The sequence below is a fragment of the Triplophysa rosa genome, linkage group LG3 (genome assembly GCF_024868665.1).
Source record: "Triplophysa rosa linkage group LG3, Trosa_1v2, whole genome shotgun sequence".
Classification (NCBI taxonomy): Eukaryota; Metazoa; Chordata; class Actinopteri; order Cypriniformes; family Nemacheilidae; genus Triplophysa; species Triplophysa rosa.
The window spans coordinates 9883415-9900122 of record NC_079892.1 but is presented as its reverse complement, the minus strand read 5'-3'; the positions used below and the strand labels follow the sequence as shown (position 1 = coordinate 9900122).

Below are 16708 nucleotides of genomic sequence, written 5' to 3'. Positions count from 1 at the left end.
TGCAGCCATTAAAATAGTTTAGTTTTGTTTATAATGGTTAATTATATTTCGCTTAGTTTAGAAAAATGTTTTGAGTTTTTTTTTTGCTCAGGTGCAGAACGCAGTTTGATTGTCAACCCTGCCAGAGTTCGAATTTGAATGCATGACGGGCATGAGTCTGCTTAAATTCCTCCTTTAGCTTCGACTATTACCGCAAGAAAAAAACTTTACACTGTCGTGCTGAGAGAGTGTGCGCTTTACCTACTGTTTAACTCAAAACACTTGCATCATAACAATGTATGCATGCTCTGGTCTGGATAGTAAAGTGAGACTGCCATGCGGGGGAGTGGGGACTATTGCCATTGAGCATGGCACAGTGAAAAAGGCCCAATACACGCCTCGCATTTTAACTATGACGTGAAAACTGTCCCGAAGCCCGGCCCTAGGAGTGTAAATTTGTCAGGCTCGGGCTGGAATGCAGGGCTCTATGTTTATTCATTACACATATTTGTCTGTTTTTAAAACACATGATCATCAATATAGCATTGTAATTTTAGTTAATTCGCCATTTAGTCCCTTTTTACAATGCACAAACTCTAACTAACTGCTAACGTTTACTATATACTATATTTACTATAATAAAACCATGGTAAATGTTCCTAAGGATCAGTCCCCAAAAAACAGTATGAACATAAAGAGGTCTGAGTCCCCATTATCGCTTAAGTGGACCAAAAAAGATACGAGTCCTCTTTCAGGGACAGAGACCATGTGAACATAAAAAGAACTCATTTGGTCCACTTAAAGGGGTCTGAGTTCGGTTCTTTTAAAGAGGACCCAAGTGTGAAAACACCCTTAGATGTGTGCTAAGAATCTGGAGGTCTGGGAAACATCTGCTGTGTAAAAACATCTGATAAACATCTTAGAAAATCCTAAACATATTACAGACGACATCTAGATGTCTATATGACAGAAGGCATATTGCAGATGAGCAAGCATTAAAAAAAACGTCTTGAAGATGTAAATGCAGACATCAAATAGACGTCTCCCAGATGTATGTGTGCTATCAGGGATCTTTACATTGGTTGAAGTCAAATGACGTCAAACTGACGCTTTCTGCAAAATCCGATAACTCAACAAATCTTTATAAAAAGCTTACTGTGGCGAATCAGTATTCTTGCATTTATGAGAGCAATAAAAAGTAGTGCAAGAGTCAGTCATTGAATTCAGAGCTCACCAATGAAAAGGTTCATGTGTTATGTTGTGTTATATGTTAAACGGGCATTGGAAGATAAAACACATATACATGGAACTAGAGTGCAAAGTATTAAAAAAAGAATTCAAAAATAAAAAGCCTCTGTTTGTGAGTGTGATACTGTGCACTCCATTAGTGCAACTGTCAGAAAGAGCAAGAGCTGCCTCCTAATCACAGTTTTCTTTGTGCCTCTGTAATATGTTTGAATACGAAAACAACCGAATTGCTGTGTGCATGTCTCGGTATATATGACACTGTGGCTGATATTCAAGCGTGGAGTCTTGCACTAGCTGAATTGCATTAGGTCGAGTAAATAAGCAGAGACGTGTTTGACATCACCTCGAGTTGCCTCGGGCACCTTGGGCAAGGTGACACTATCAGATATCATTTGAATCTAAACACGCTTTCCTCACTCCGCTGAGAAAAACACCGCGTCTGTTGTTCTCTGCTCTCTCTGTATCTAATCTACGAGCGTCTGTGCCCATCTTATAATGGAATAAGTTTCTGTCACTGCCCCGCCGTCTTCACATTTACTGACCTTCTCATGTCCTGTCCTGTCTGTGTCTCTATCTCTCTCAATGTCCATTTTCTCTCTCTCTCTTTTTTGCTTTCTTTTTGTTTTTATTTTCTCTTTAATCCCGCCGTTTAATTTCCTTTCTTTTGCTTTCCATCAATGTACGTATTCTGTATCCTCTTACTCTCTCTCTCTCTCTCTCTTCTGTCACCTCATCATCCTGCTCTCAGGTGGTGTGTGTATCGCTCAGTCTCTGAAGATCCCCAGAGAGCCCAGACCAGGAGAGTTTGACAAGATCATCCTTCGCCTGCTAGAGACACCCAGCGCTCGCGCCATTGTCATGTTTGCAAATGAGGATGATATCAGGTGTGCTTACCAGTTCACTTTTCTATGCATGTGTGTCCCTTCAATAATGAACCACCCACCAGTGGTCCCCACAATGTAAATTGTTTATTAAACGTATTAAAAAATGCTTATTTGAAAATGTAAAAAATGGTTTGGTTTAGGGGTATGGCAAGGGTTAGGTGATAGAATATACAAGTGTAAATAAGATAAGTTTCATTATTTCACTGGAAAGTGCCCACAGTGCAAAAAAGCACTTGAGGCAGTCAAATATACAAATGATGTCATAAAATGTTCGTCTCGTCCTAAATTCTTAGGATTGTCTTTTTTAACATACAGCCGCGGAAAAAATTAAGAGACCATTTCCAAATGTTCATTTAATCATCATTTCTAGATGTATTGTGTCCATTTCAGTACAGTGTCTGTTGAATTTCAACAAAATCAAACCTCAGGAGGGACATAAAGTCATCCAACAGCATTGTGAAAGACTGACAGCATGACAAGACGCATGAAAACTGCAATAAAAATTAAGGGTATCATATAAAATATTATTTTTAACTTTTTCTAAATACATGTACAAATATTCTATTTTATTTTATTTATATAGCGCATTTCACAATGTGCATTGTTCCAAATCAGCTTCACAGGAGAAAATAAGAAAAAAACATGGTGTTTACAGAGCAAGCAAGATCATTCTAGTAAATAATATTTAATAAAAGCAGTCTCCCGGTGAGCAAGCCAACATGGCCCTGTGGCAAGAACCCAAACTCCAATGATAAATAAATGGAGAAAAAAAAAACCTTGGGAGAAACCAGTCTCAGCCGGGGGGGCCAGGTCTCCTCTGACGTGTCACAGCTGCACTCAGTGACTTTGATTAAAAGTTACTCAGTAAATGTTTATGGAAAATAGGGAGAGCTTATTAGTTGTGATTTATGAAATTTCAGTTGTTGAAACTGTTTAGGTCTAAGTTGGTCTTATTTTGTGATCGATATCAGACAACAGAGGAATGTTACAAGCAGGGAAAATAGTAATGGCATAATGTAACTGAGTGCAGCTTTAACTTCAAACTGCTGTCATGTGATGTAAGTTTAGCATTAAATACTAAGTATTGTAAAATTAGCATTAATGTGACAAAGTAGTCCGTCTTTGCTCATCTAACCTACTGCTGCATTGCTTAAAAGTGAATATGGACTTGGACTTGTATGCTTTGCAGTATTTGAGGTCTGAAAAAAGACAGAGCATCTTTTCTGTTATTTTGACCCGTTTCTTATGTAGCAACCTTAAACCCTGAGCATCTATTTCATGGGTCATTGGAATTGGTTTTGAGAATTGAAGAAATGAATGTTGTTACGTTTTATCAGAACGTCTTGATTATCTCACATTCCCAGATATCCATTGAAAGAATGTTCCCTTATGTTTTTGGCATTTAAATAGATATCTGGATATCTATTCCTCTTTGTAAATTTAGTAAGAGTTTAAAACAGTTTTAAAAAACTTCTTTTAAACAAGTATTTTATCTAAATGAATTATTTGGCAATTGGGAGAGTCAGCATAAGAGAAAAGTTTCGGGACAAACCACGAGTTGTATTGAACTCCCATTTCCACAGAATTGGCTGGCAGATGATGCAGTCAGGCTGTAAGTATTGCTCTTAGGGGAAAACTTCAAAAATAGATAGAGTCAGCAATTTCTTATAATATGCTACCTAAGGCATGGAGAACTCATTTTACCATAATCCAGCGTTTCGTACGTTTTTCTAAGACATTTCTTGCACCTACGGTGCATTAGACATTCACTTTCCCATATTCCCGAGAGCCAATGACCTTTTAAGCCTATTAGATGATGTCCTTTGGAATCATACCCATTACACTGATGACCTAAGAGCAATTTTATAATTGTAAGTGTTCCTAAAACAGGACATTGATGACCTCAGAAAGCCGGAACGAATCACTGCTAAAAGACATCACAATCTTTTATGTGAACGGATGCTTTGATGGTGTTTCAGACGTGTCTTGGATGCTGCGAAGCGGAACAACCAAACGGGTCACTTCCTGTGGGTGGGATCAGACAGCTGGGGATCCAAGATATCTCCGGTCGTTCAGCAGGAAAGTGTGGCGGAAGGGGCTATAACAATACTTCCAAAAAGAGCATCCATAGAAGGTTAGGTGAATTTTCTAGTTATGCTGAGCTCTTATATTGGCAAAATTTCTCCTAATACTTTGTTTACTCTTTTTTTAGCATTTGACCGATACTTCAAAAGCCGCTCCTTGTCCAACAACCGCCGGAACGTTTGGTTCGCCGAGTTCTGGGAGGAAAACTTCGTGTGCAAGTTGGGAATGCACGGCAAGCGTCCTGGAAGCCCCAAGAAATGTACCGGTACGAATAGGTTTTGCGTTACAGTTTTACAAGCTGCTGTGAGTTCTCCTCTGCCTGGGAGGCAGAGCACTCCATCATGTTGACGTCTGATTGGATCTCGAGGATTCGATGTTTCTGCTGGATGAGAAGATCAATGGGCAGATCCTGTTTAGACAGGAACCGATTAAGCCTGAGAACAAACAGGAGAGTCTTAAACGCTGCAATCTGCCCTCAATTGAGGGAAACAAATATATACCCGCTAACATGCGTGTGCTGGTGTGTCGTAGTCATTCTGTCTTTAAAATCTGAGTGTCCTTCTGATTGATGTAGTCTGAGGATAGTTGTTAAAGGTTATCGTTTGTTTGGCCTAGAAGTCATTGCATGGGCTTGTCTTTGATTTCATTATTTTCTGTCACTTCTCTAGGGCTGAGTGGTATACAGCTGAAAATTCAGCCTTTTGACAATATTAGGGTTAGGGTCTCCCCTCTTCCAGTTTTCATCTTCTCATCACCCCCATTTCTCATTCCTCTTCTCACTTCTGCCTGTTTCTCCTCTTCTCACCTCCACTTTACATCTCGTCTCGTCTCTCCTCGTCCTGTTTCTTTTCCTTGCTCCTCATCTCCCTTCTGCCTATTTCTTCTCATATCCTCTTCACGTCTTTTCTTTCCCTCTTTCTCCTAATCTCATTTTAGCTCCTCATCTCTCCTCTTCCTGTTTCTCATGATCTTTTCTCTACTCCTCTTCTCCCTTCTGGCTGTTTCTCATCTGCTTCTCGCCTCCATGTCACTTCTCGTCTCTCCTCTTCTAGTTTCTACTCAACCACTCTCTTCTCCTCATCTCCATTCTAGCCTTTACCCCTTTCCCATCTCCGCTACACTTCTTGTATCTCCTTTTCTAGTTTCTACACATCTCATCTCTACTCCTTATCTCTCTTCTTTGTTTCTCCTCATCTCATCTCTACTCCTTATCTCTCTTCTTTGTTTCTCCTCATCTCATCTCTACTCCTTATCTCTCTTCTTTGTTTCTCCTCATCTCAACTCTACTCCTTATCTCTCTTCTTTGTTTCTCCTCATCTCATCTCTACTCCTTATCTCTCTTCTTTGTTTCTCCTCATCTCATCTCTACTCCTTATCTCTCTTCTTTGTTTCTCCTCATCTCATCTCTACTCCTTATCTCTCTTCTTTGTTTCTCCTCATCTCATCTCTACTCCTTATCTCTCTTCTTTGTTTCTCCTCATCTCATCTCTACTCCTTATCTCTCTTCTTTGTTTCTCCTCATCTCATCTCTACTCCTTATCTCTCTTCTTTGTTTCTCCTCATCTCATCTCTACTCCTTATCTCTCTTCTTTGTTTCTCCTCATCTCATCTCTACTCCTTATCTCTCTTCTTTGTTTCTCCTCATCTCATCTCTACTCCTTATCTCTCTTCTTTGTTTCTCCTCATCTCATCTCTACTCCTTATCTCTCTTCTTTGTTTCTCCTCATCTCATCTCTACTCCTTATCTCTCTTCTTTGTTTCTCCTCATCTCATCTCTACTCCTTATCTCTCTTCTTTGTTTCTCCTCATCTCATCTCTACTCCTTATCTCTCTTCTTTGTTTCTCCTCATCTCATCTCTACTCCTTATCTCTCTTCTTTGTTTCTCCTCATCTCATCTCTACTCCTTATCTCTCTTCTTTGTTTCTCCTCATCTCATCTCTACTCCTTATCTCTCTTCTTTGTTTCTCCTCATCTCATCTCTACTCCTTATCTCTCTTCTTTGTTTCTCCTCATCTCATCTCTACTCCTTATCTCTCTTCTTTGTTTCTCCTCATCTCATCTCTACTCCTTATCTCTCTTCTTTGTTTCTCCTCATCTCATCTCTACTCCTTATCTCTCTTCTTTGTTTCTCCTCATCTCATCTCTACTCCTTATCTCTCTTCTTTGTTTCTCCTCATCTCATCTCTACTCCTTATCTCTCTTCTTTGTTTCTCCTCATCTCATCTCTACTCCTTATCTCTCTTCTTTGTTTCTCCTCATCTCATCTCTACTCCTTATCTCTCTTCTTTGTTTCTCCTCATCTCATCTCTACTCCTTATCTCTCTTCTTTGTTTCTCCTCATCTCATCTCTACTCCTTATCTCTCTTCTTTGTTTCTCCTCATCTCATCTCTACTCCTTATCTCTCTTCTTTGTTTCTCCTCATCTCATCTCTACTCCTTATCTCTCTTCTTTGTTTCTCCTCATCTCATCTCTACTCCTTATCTCTCTTCTTTGTTTCTCCTCATCTCATCTCTACTCCTTATCTCTCTTCTTTGTTTCTCCTCATCTCATCTCTACTCCTTATCTCTCTTCTTTGTTTCTCCTCATCTCATCTCTACTCCTTATCTCTCTTCTTTGTTTCTCCTCATCTCATCTCTACTCCTTATCTCTCTTCTTTGTTTCTCCTCATCTCATCTCTACTCCTTATCTCTCTTCTTTGTTTCTCCTCATCTCATCTCTACTCCTTATCTCTCTTCTTTGTTTCTCCTCATCTCATCTCTACTCCTTATCTCTCTTCTTTGTTTCTCCTCATCTCATCTCTACTCCTTATCTCTCTTCTTTGTTTCTCCTCATCTCATCTCTACTCCTTATCTCTCTTCTTTGTTTCTCCTCATCTCATCTCTACTCCTTATCTCTCTTCTTTGTTTCTCCTCATCTCATCTCTACTCCTTATCTCTCTTCTTTGTTTCTCCTCATCTCATCTCTACTCCTTATCTCTCTTCTTTGTTTCTCCTCATCTCATCTCTACTCCTTATCTCTCTTCTTTGTTTCTCCTCATCTCATCTCTACTCCTTATCTCTCTTCTTTGTTTCTCCTCATCTCATCTCTACTCCTTATCTCTCTTCTTTGTTTCTCCTCATCTCATCTCTACTCCTTATCTCTCTTCTTTGTTTCTCCTCATCTCATCTCTACTCCTTATCTCTCTTCTTTGTTTCTCCTTATATCATCTCTACTCCTTATCTCTCTTCTTTCTGTTTTCTTCTCATCTCCTCTCCTCATCTCGACTCTTCCTGTTTCTTATTATAATTTCTCTACTCATCTCTGCTCAACTCCTCTTCATGCTTGATGTGTTGAGCTACAGATGGACATTTGGGGTCTTTTGAAAGCAGAGTTATTGTTCTGGCATGGTGATTTGACATAATGAGAATAATTACATAGCTGCGGATTCGACACGTCGCTCCCTCTTTCTCACGCTCTCTCTCTCTTCTGAATGATCTGAGAGAAGATGCTTAGACTACGCTTCACTACAACCGCACGTTGGCAGAAATGCTGATTATGATGATCTATTCCTTAAAGAAGTATGAAAGGAGAGAGCTATTAAGTCATGACAAAAAGATACTCTTTTTATCACATAACATAAACAGATGCTGAGAGATTCCAGCTGTCAGCGGCTGTGCGTCGCCAGGGCTTGGAAAATGCAGATTTGAATAGATGCACTAAATACACCACAGACACAAGCCTGAATACATATGCACATACTTATACAAACACCCCAGCACAGTATAAATTTTCCATATTTTCACATACTGAAATCTAAATGCATTAGCTATGCGTTTTACTTGCAAAATGTAACATATTTATAATTAAACGTGAACATCTAAAGGGACAGTTGACCCAAAAATGAAAAGTCTGTCACCATTTACTTAATCTCAAGTTGTTCTAAAACTGTATACAATTCTTTGTTCGGTTGAACACAAAATATTTTTTTTTGAAGAATATGGAAAACTAAACAGTTCTGGGGCACCCCAGGAATACAAACAGAAATTTTAATCGGGGCTTTTTCTATTTTTGGATTTGGAAAAATTAGGCTACGGTGTTATTAGGAGTGCTTTCTAAAGCAAGTGTTACAATGACTATAGCTCATTTTTTGAAGTAGTGATAGGAACCACTCGGAACATAAAACCAACCACCTTCCAATACCCTGACAACCACCCTGAATACCATAGCAACCACTTAGCTACACCCTGGAAACCACCCAAAACACTTGATTTATAACAAACAAACACTACACTACATTTTATTAAAATAATATAAAAATATAGTTATTATATGTTATTCAATTGAGTGTGTACATTTACATGAATTTATTTAGCAGATGCTTTTATTCAAAACAACTTACAAATGGAACAGCATTTGACATTTTGTCAATGAGACAGATGACAAAACAGGTCATTTTAAAGGCAGCAAAGTATTTCCAATTTAATTAAAGAAAATAAGGACAAATTCATTCTTTTAAAAAAATGTGCACGGATGAATCATTCATAAGACCAAGGATATTTTTAAAGAAGTTATTTAATTATGTGCTGTTTTTGAGAGATTTTTCTATACTCCAATAGCTCTTTTGTGACTCGAGTCTATTCTCTATATGGGGCAATTCCAGTCACGTGATCTGTGATGCACTGCTGATTCTGTTGCAGCATCTCCCCGGCACTCTCGCAGACGACCAATTGTGCATCGGAGATACCAACAGCACTGTTATATTTAGTCGAGCAGTGATACTTCCTCGCCTGGGCTGTTAGGCGAGGAAGCAAGCCGTGAGAATGCATCAGTTCACTTTGGGGGATCTCTGTCACGCGATTCACTTCAGCTGCAGCCTGATTTATACTTTATAACACTCTCCATGCGCTAAATTCAGAACAAAAATCAACTGTAGATGCGTAAAAACCAACGAATTGCGTTTGTGAGCCACGCATGAGGGTTGGATGTAGTGTTCGAGGCTGTATTGATCTTGAAGGGGTGGAAATGCATTATAGAAATTAAAATGTAGCACCTAGCAAGAACACCAGCAAGAGTATTGAATCACAGAACCGACCAAAAAAACAACAGTAGCATTGTGACAGTGATGTGAACCCGAGCATGTACCAGTCACATTTCATTGAGTAAATAAAAAAGTCCGTTTTTACGATTATAATAATCCTGGGTTTAGGAAGAAAAGCACTTTTTAAGACACATCCCCTGGCACTTGTTCCAGTTGACTTGGACACTCCAATTAGCATTACACTTCCTGTCCTGAAATTTACATTATGCTGACTATAACATCTTGCAGACAGAAAAATGTAACATCACAGCAGTCTTTGCCTAGTTTAAGAACTATCTAAAAGACAACCGCTTTGCCCTAACCCCCGGTGAAAGATGTCAGGCAAATAAAACTGCATTTAAAAAATGTGCAGTGATGGGTTTCCTGAAATTCTGAGGACTCAGCTTTCCTACTAAAAATGTGTGGTTTTACTTGTAAGGAATGAGGTTTAAAGCAGCATGTGTGTTTGAGTCTTCTGTTGCATTGAGGCGGGCAGCTGTCTGAATTGATTTTATGATCAAGCGGTGATTGAGGTTTGGTTGTCTGTGAAGTAATCATATGATGAGAAAGCACTGAATCAGCAGCACGTGTGGTCAGTGTTGGACCATGTGTGTGTGTGTGTGTGTGTGTGTGTAGAGCACAGAGAGTTCATCTTGTTTTCTATGAATATAAAATGAATTCTGTACACACTCTGCCAAAGTGCTGATTTCACTGAATTTGCTTTTACGTGTTGGAACATGTCTATAGGACACGTGTGTCCAAAATGATGTCTGCGGTTATCTAATGAGTCCTGCATTTTGCATCAGACCTGGAAGGGAGGCTAATGGAGTTTGATTTTGTATTCGGTTACATTTGCGTCTGTACATGATGTGCGGGCAGTAAATTGCACATACTGTAGTGTGTGATAACACAGTTAGAAAGGCACTATAATTCTGGCCAGGATTCCCACAAGACTAATTACAATTTATAGACCATTTCAAAGGAACTTTGTGGGTTATTGTTGTTAACATTAAATTTTGTCATCATTCATTCCCCCTCATGTAGTTCAAAACCTTTATATGACTCTTTCTTGTGTGGAACACAAAAGATACGCTGAGAAATGTCTCGGTGGTTTTGTGTCCATATAATGGAAGTCATTACGATGTAGGAGCAGGTACGCCCACATTCTTTCTTTTTACAGGTGCACAGACGCTAGTAATCCCGCAGTGATACAAGTAGCCTGAGGCTTTACGCTGAACGGACCCTCACAGGGCCCTGAGTAGGCATAGGCTTATATATGCGGCACCCGAACTCAAAGTTAATAGCTCTCACATCTCCTCACCGGTACCCCTGCTGACTGAGAGCTCGAAACGGGCGACTTGTTTAACGACTAACTCACGCACGGCTGTAGGAGTGATTACACAGGAGTGTCAACAAAACACGTACAGTACGTTCTTTTCGGATGAAGTGGGTATCTGTGCAATTGCAAGTTCTGAAAATGGATTCAAAGGTCAGCCGAAAGTCAAAAACTTTGGGCAGAATTCTAATGTAATACCGCCGAGCGAAGGAAGGCAATCATTAGACTTTTTAATGCGTCTGGTTCCTGGGCATAAGGTGGGCAGAGGGTTGGCGTCCTTGATACATTGTTCTCCAGTTCAGAATACCATGTAATTTCCCACACTATCATTTAGGGCGAACTCGTCTATGTGTGTGCGTGTGTCGCTTCATTGAGTTAAGAACTGTTCTGTCATAATTAGTGTGTAGCGCTAACTTCCACTTCAGCAGGGATGAGAGGAGACTGTGATCGTTGTCAGACAATTCATTTGAGAGAACACTTTTCATAATGACTTTGAATTACCTATGTGCTGTCTCTGCGAGTGGCCTCTGCGACTTTCGCAAAATGGGGCCAAGTGATTTTTATTCATATTTATCCAAATGGTCTCACTTAGACACACCCAGAACAAGAGTAGCATTGTTTTTCTTGGTGCTCTCCTGAAATGCATGCATTTTCGCAAAGATTTTTTTCTCTGAAGCATATCTCACATCTTTATTATTTAAGATCTCTGTAGCTTATTAGATATGATCAGATTCTAAAAAAGAATTGAAACAAAACGAAAGTAAGTAGTAAGAGGTTCTGCGTTTTACCCTGTCATTTGGCTATAGGTTGCATTATAGTGGGCTCTACCTCTACCATAATTCACCAGATGGCCGTTTGTTTACTTTTGCGATTCTGACAGCGATTGTTAGTTAAATTGTGCTACGAGCCTTCTCTGTGCCTCTTAGACAGACATAAGGTTGTAGCCTACAGGTATTTGCCGATTTGTTGATGCGGTATTTGTCCCGCCCCTCCTGCGCTGTGATTGGATGGCCGAGTAAAAAGATAGATGAGCACAATCATTCTACATTAACACATCGCCCTCCACTGGATGTACAATGAGCAGAAATAAGCTATATTTTTAGCATTTTAGAATGCATACACTGCTGAAAAAGCGATAGAAACCATTATAAATTCTACTTATACGTTTATAGAGAGTATAAAGCACGGGTTCATTGTGCTTCCGCAGATGCGCAGCCGGACACCGACACGATTACAGCGCGCATGATGCACGCATTTCATACTGGCCGCGGCGGTTCTGAGGTCGCAGCTCTCTGTCTTCCACAAATAGAACTTTATGTTTTTTTGGTCACAAATAATTCCAGTTTTATAACACATAGGTGTTATTTCATATTTTTAGCGAGTTTTAATGTGTAAAATGTGTTCAACTTTTAAGACTAGACCTATACAACATTAAACAAGTATTTCAGGAGCAGTACATGTTACACATGACTGATATTATTTCAAGGGGGGTAATATCGGTACAGGATCTGTTTTGCCCACCTGACACGATTCTACCCCCCCCAAACGTATGCATGGATGCACATAATCAAAAACAATTAGTTTAATGCATGCACACAAGCAACACTGTATGTTTTTTAATATGGAATTTCATCATATTTACATATACATGCTAAAATTTTAAGGCCACATGCACTACAACACATTCTTAGGGGGGTAATATTGGAGCCAGATCTGTTTTGCCCACCTGACACGATTCTACCCCCCCATGATGCACATATTTTCAGACACGTCTGGAAAAAAGCTTGTTTTCACAGCAAGTGCGAGCAACGACAGACAGCGAGCACTTTGAAAAGTAGGAGAAAGCAAGGCATCCTGCGTTTTAGATGTTAATGGCCCCAAAACAATACACACCTTTCGCAAGCTTTTTTTTCCAAAAAGTGGTGGGGACATGTCCCGCCTGTCCAACCTGCAAATTACGTGTCACAGATGGCGAGGAAGAACCCAGATGCAGGCAGGCGGTGATGAAGGGGTTAACAGAAACTTTTATTAAATAATATGTAGTGTATATAATAATAGTGTAAATAAAAATAGTGTATATATAATGTTTACACATTGCATTACATATAAAACAAACGATAATATTCGTTTTAGCCGTGTCATATGACTCCTTTAAATTATTCAGTGTATGAAGTTTGACAGTAATATATTTTTTAATTAATATTAATATTTTTTACTCACTATAAACTGTGTGTCATTTCCCTAAATAACATTCTCTTCTTGAGCTCTGGCTCTTATAGAAGTCCTGTTTAATAGCACATTTTCTAGCCCTCGTGTGCAACAGCATCACACTCTTTCAATACGAAAATACATAACCCCCTCTAAAACCCCGCTTGTGTTGAGGGTCTGAGCTCCACTCTTGGTACTTGTCTCTTGCTTTGACTCTAATAGCTTGTCGCCCTTTACGGCGGAGCAAAATGGGTGTCCGTGCAAAGCGAGCAAGCAAGCCCAAAATGCCTGTTAAGTGAAGGGCACTTGAAGACATTTCAAAAAGTACACCTTTGTCCGTGTTTTCTTGGAAGTATCAAAATTGCATGCTTTTTGCCAAATGTCTCTTGTGAGTCACGCCGGAATTGAGTGGCTAACTCCTCGTTCGCCTTTCTCGCTGGCGCTAAGAGGGGAGGGAAACCAAACGTATTGTTGAAGTGTGTTGTCACATCGAGTGCTTCTGATTCAGAGCGTCTGTAACCTGCGTGAGATGTCCATAATGTATATGGCGAGAAGCGTTCTGTAAATGTCTCACAGCGTGTTGCTTTGACTGTGAAGCGTTTATGCTAATCCAGTCACATGTACTTCTGTACTGAATGAATGCTTTTATTATTTTGTCAGTTGGACAAGATATGTGATTGCAAAAAATTGCTTTGTGAGGGAGGAAATGTCCTTTGCTATGTTATTAATGTTTTTCTGTCACTAGATTAAAAATGTCACTTCATAATCTGTTCTGTGCGAGGCCTGATCAGTGAACAATGTACATTTCAACAATAAAGTAAAATGCCGTTCCCATAGGTAGTCCTTATATCGAAAAGACAACAAAATGATGGTCCACTAAAATCTCATACAAATGAAAAAGCCCAGATGAAATTTCAATTGCTCAGTTCACCCAAAAATAAAAATTCTGTCATCATTTACTCACCTTCAAGTAGTTCCAAATCTGTATGAATTTCTTTGATCTGATGAACACGGAGAGAAAGATGTTTGGAAGAGTGATTGCAACCAAACAGTTATTGGCCATCATTGACTACCGTGTTCTGTTGAACACAAAAGAAGATATTTTGAAGAATGTAGGAAAGCAAACAGTTATCAGGCACTTTTGGCTATAGCATTGTAATTTTCCTACTATGGTAGTTGCTATGGTAAATTGAGGGCGAGTAAATGATGACAGAATTTTCAATTTTTGGTAACCTGTCCCTTTAAAGGGATAGTTCTCCTAAAAATGAAAGTTTAACAAAAAATGTGTGCTATAAAGGCCAGGCATGTAGCTTAATCATTAAAATAATGAAGTTGGGTTAGTAATGCCAACCATTCAGGTTTGAATCTTCCATTGTTGATCTCACCTCCATATCCAATGATGCCCTTGAGCAAGGCACAAGCAAGCAGGACTGCTGTAGGGTGCCGTGCCGGCAATTACCGTAATGAACTGTATATAACTTTGGAAAAAATGTTGTCAGGTAACCAGATAAAGTTCTCATTATGCAGCGCAATCATTTCAAGAAATGCTCTCATTATCGTGACTTATTTTTAAGATGATCCTGATCTTCTTCCTACACAGAACCTGGCCATCGTTTGAGTCTCATTTCACTGCTGTAGCTATTTCATAATTTCTGATGCAACTGTATCATAGCTTTTTCAATTATGCATCCCTTACTTGAATACTTCACACGAACACATGATCATTTAAACATTAGGATCAGATCCAAATTACACCCTAAGTGTCATTTGCATAGCGGAGGTCTTATAAATTTTAATCCGGTCACATAACCAGATTGGCTGTCTTCAATAAGTGTACTTTCAAGCTCAGATCTTTATTAACACCCCGAGTATTTTGCCTGCCTCCCTCGTACCGCCTCAGTCCCAGCAGGAAGCGGGGCAATACTACCATTGCATGCAAATGCGTGGCCTGATTTACATTCTCCCTTAATTGGAAAAAGGGATAATGCACCAACATCCAATGCAGTGAAATAACATTTTCCTGCCTTAGAGACAACAAGATGCACCATTTTATGTAAACACATGTCCATTTGCTGATGGTCGCTTCACACTGTTGTGTTTAATAAGGAAAATGAGAAAGTAATTGATAGAAATGCAGCCGGCTACAAGAAGCTGTAGGCTACTTTCACTTTTTCATTAGCTACATTGTGAAATGTCCTATAGATTGACATTGGCAGGATTTCAACAGACTCTAAAAGTCAATTGGATTGTAAATGAGACGATACCTGTCACCCCAGTGGCCTCAGTGCGATTTATGCCTTTGTCAGAGGAAAGTTTAAAAATGACATTTTTGTTTATTTCATCGCTTCTGTGTAACTTTCATATTACATTTGAGTTTTAAGAACCTTTATGCTTTAGTTTAGATTCTCATCCATGCCGCAATGTATGTTTTTAGCATCTCAGCTTGTAGCCATGACCACAGATCTCTTTTTCACTGATAGCCTGATGCGCATAACGAACTGTATAGGGGGGAGAGTGGGGTAAGATGAGCCATTTTTTACTTATGTGGTCCTCAAGATGAAACAAAATATTTAATCTAATTTCAGTATGTTTCCTATCAATCTAAAAAATTAGAACACATCTATGACATATGGTTTTAAAAATATGGCTTCTTTTAAAAAAGTGCTCCTGTGGCTCAGTTTGCACCATGAATGATAGGGGTAAGTTGATCAGAGTCCGGGGGTAAGTTGAACCATATGAGGATATACCGAGCATGCAACTGAATTTGAATAAAGAGCATGTTTTTAAAGATTTACCTTCTAAAAAAGTAATTCAATCATTATTTTCCCTTACAAATACTAATAGTTGTTTCTTTTTAAGCTAACTTAAACAAAAAATAACCAAATAAACTTTACATTTCAATATCTTTAATTTGAAATATCTTTCGATTTGCATTTCTGAAATAACTTATCTTGTAAAACACCAAAGTTGTAACCTTCCAAAAACAGACTAAACCGAGAGTTTGTTGATTAAAAATAATTGAATTTCTGCTCTCACTATGTCTGTTTTTGTAGATTCTTGGCATTATACAGTGCTTTTTAATGCCAAACATGTTAGGCCATTAGTGAAAGTAAGTTGGAAAGTAGAGAGAGTAAAATCAGGTGTAAAATGCTTTTCTTAATCAGAGAATATAAGTGCACTTAGTAGCCTATACTAAAGTAAACATGACAAACTAGAAAGTTATGTGAAATTTCATTGAAATTATACAGATTTAAAAATTTGAAATTTAAGTTAATTTAAGTGTCGACACTGGCTCAATTTAAACCAAAGCATGTGGTTCACTTTGCCCCATAGCTGCCACTTTGGAAAAAAATAGCTAGATTACAAATTCAGGTAACTATTTTGCCAAATTAAGCCCTATTCGCACGGGATTAGTATTATCTGGGGACCTCGTGTGATTTAGAAATTACCTCCCCACATCATCTGTATTTCTTGTGGCGCATTCACACGGGATAAGTGAAGCCTGTGATTTTACTCAAATTTACGGAATTATTTCCCGGATATGATGGCAAGGTTTTGCATATAGTTTGTATAGCCTATAGTTGTGTGGTGTATACTGATATATGACCGTACTTGTAAGCATTTGAGACCCGAGAACCGGACAGATCACAGCGATCGCGGGTCTCACATGTTACGAGTTTCCATGAGAAATAACAAAACGGGAGACTCCCGGCCAAAACAACAGTGTTGGCAGGTATGGATATGACCCAACACCCAAAATAATATCAAAACACTTCAACACAGCCTCCATTATTCGCACCCGGTGGATAAAACCTTGAAAAATGATATATGAGCCCACCAAATCACAAAGATGCCGATTCGCATGAGACTAATATTATCACAGGACCTCTGTGTTCGTCAAAATATGGTA

General features: G+C 39.0%; 1 protein-coding gene across 2 annotated transcripts in view; it reads left to right on the top strand.

Moving 5' to 3' along the window:
• grm8b (glutamate receptor, metabotropic 8b) overlaps window positions 1-16708 on the top strand; it is a 139677-nt gene that overhangs the window by 96741 nt on the left and 26228 nt on the right. For both annotated transcript variants that reach the window (XM_057329407.1, XM_057329406.1), the window contains exons 4-6: window positions 1976-2111; window positions 4091-4245; window positions 4324-4461. In XM_057329407.1, the coding sequence (XP_057185390.1) occupies window positions 1976-2111; window positions 4091-4245; window positions 4324-4461 (429 nt within the window). The remainder of the gene's footprint in view (window positions 1-1975; window positions 2112-4090; window positions 4246-4323; window positions 4462-16708) is intronic.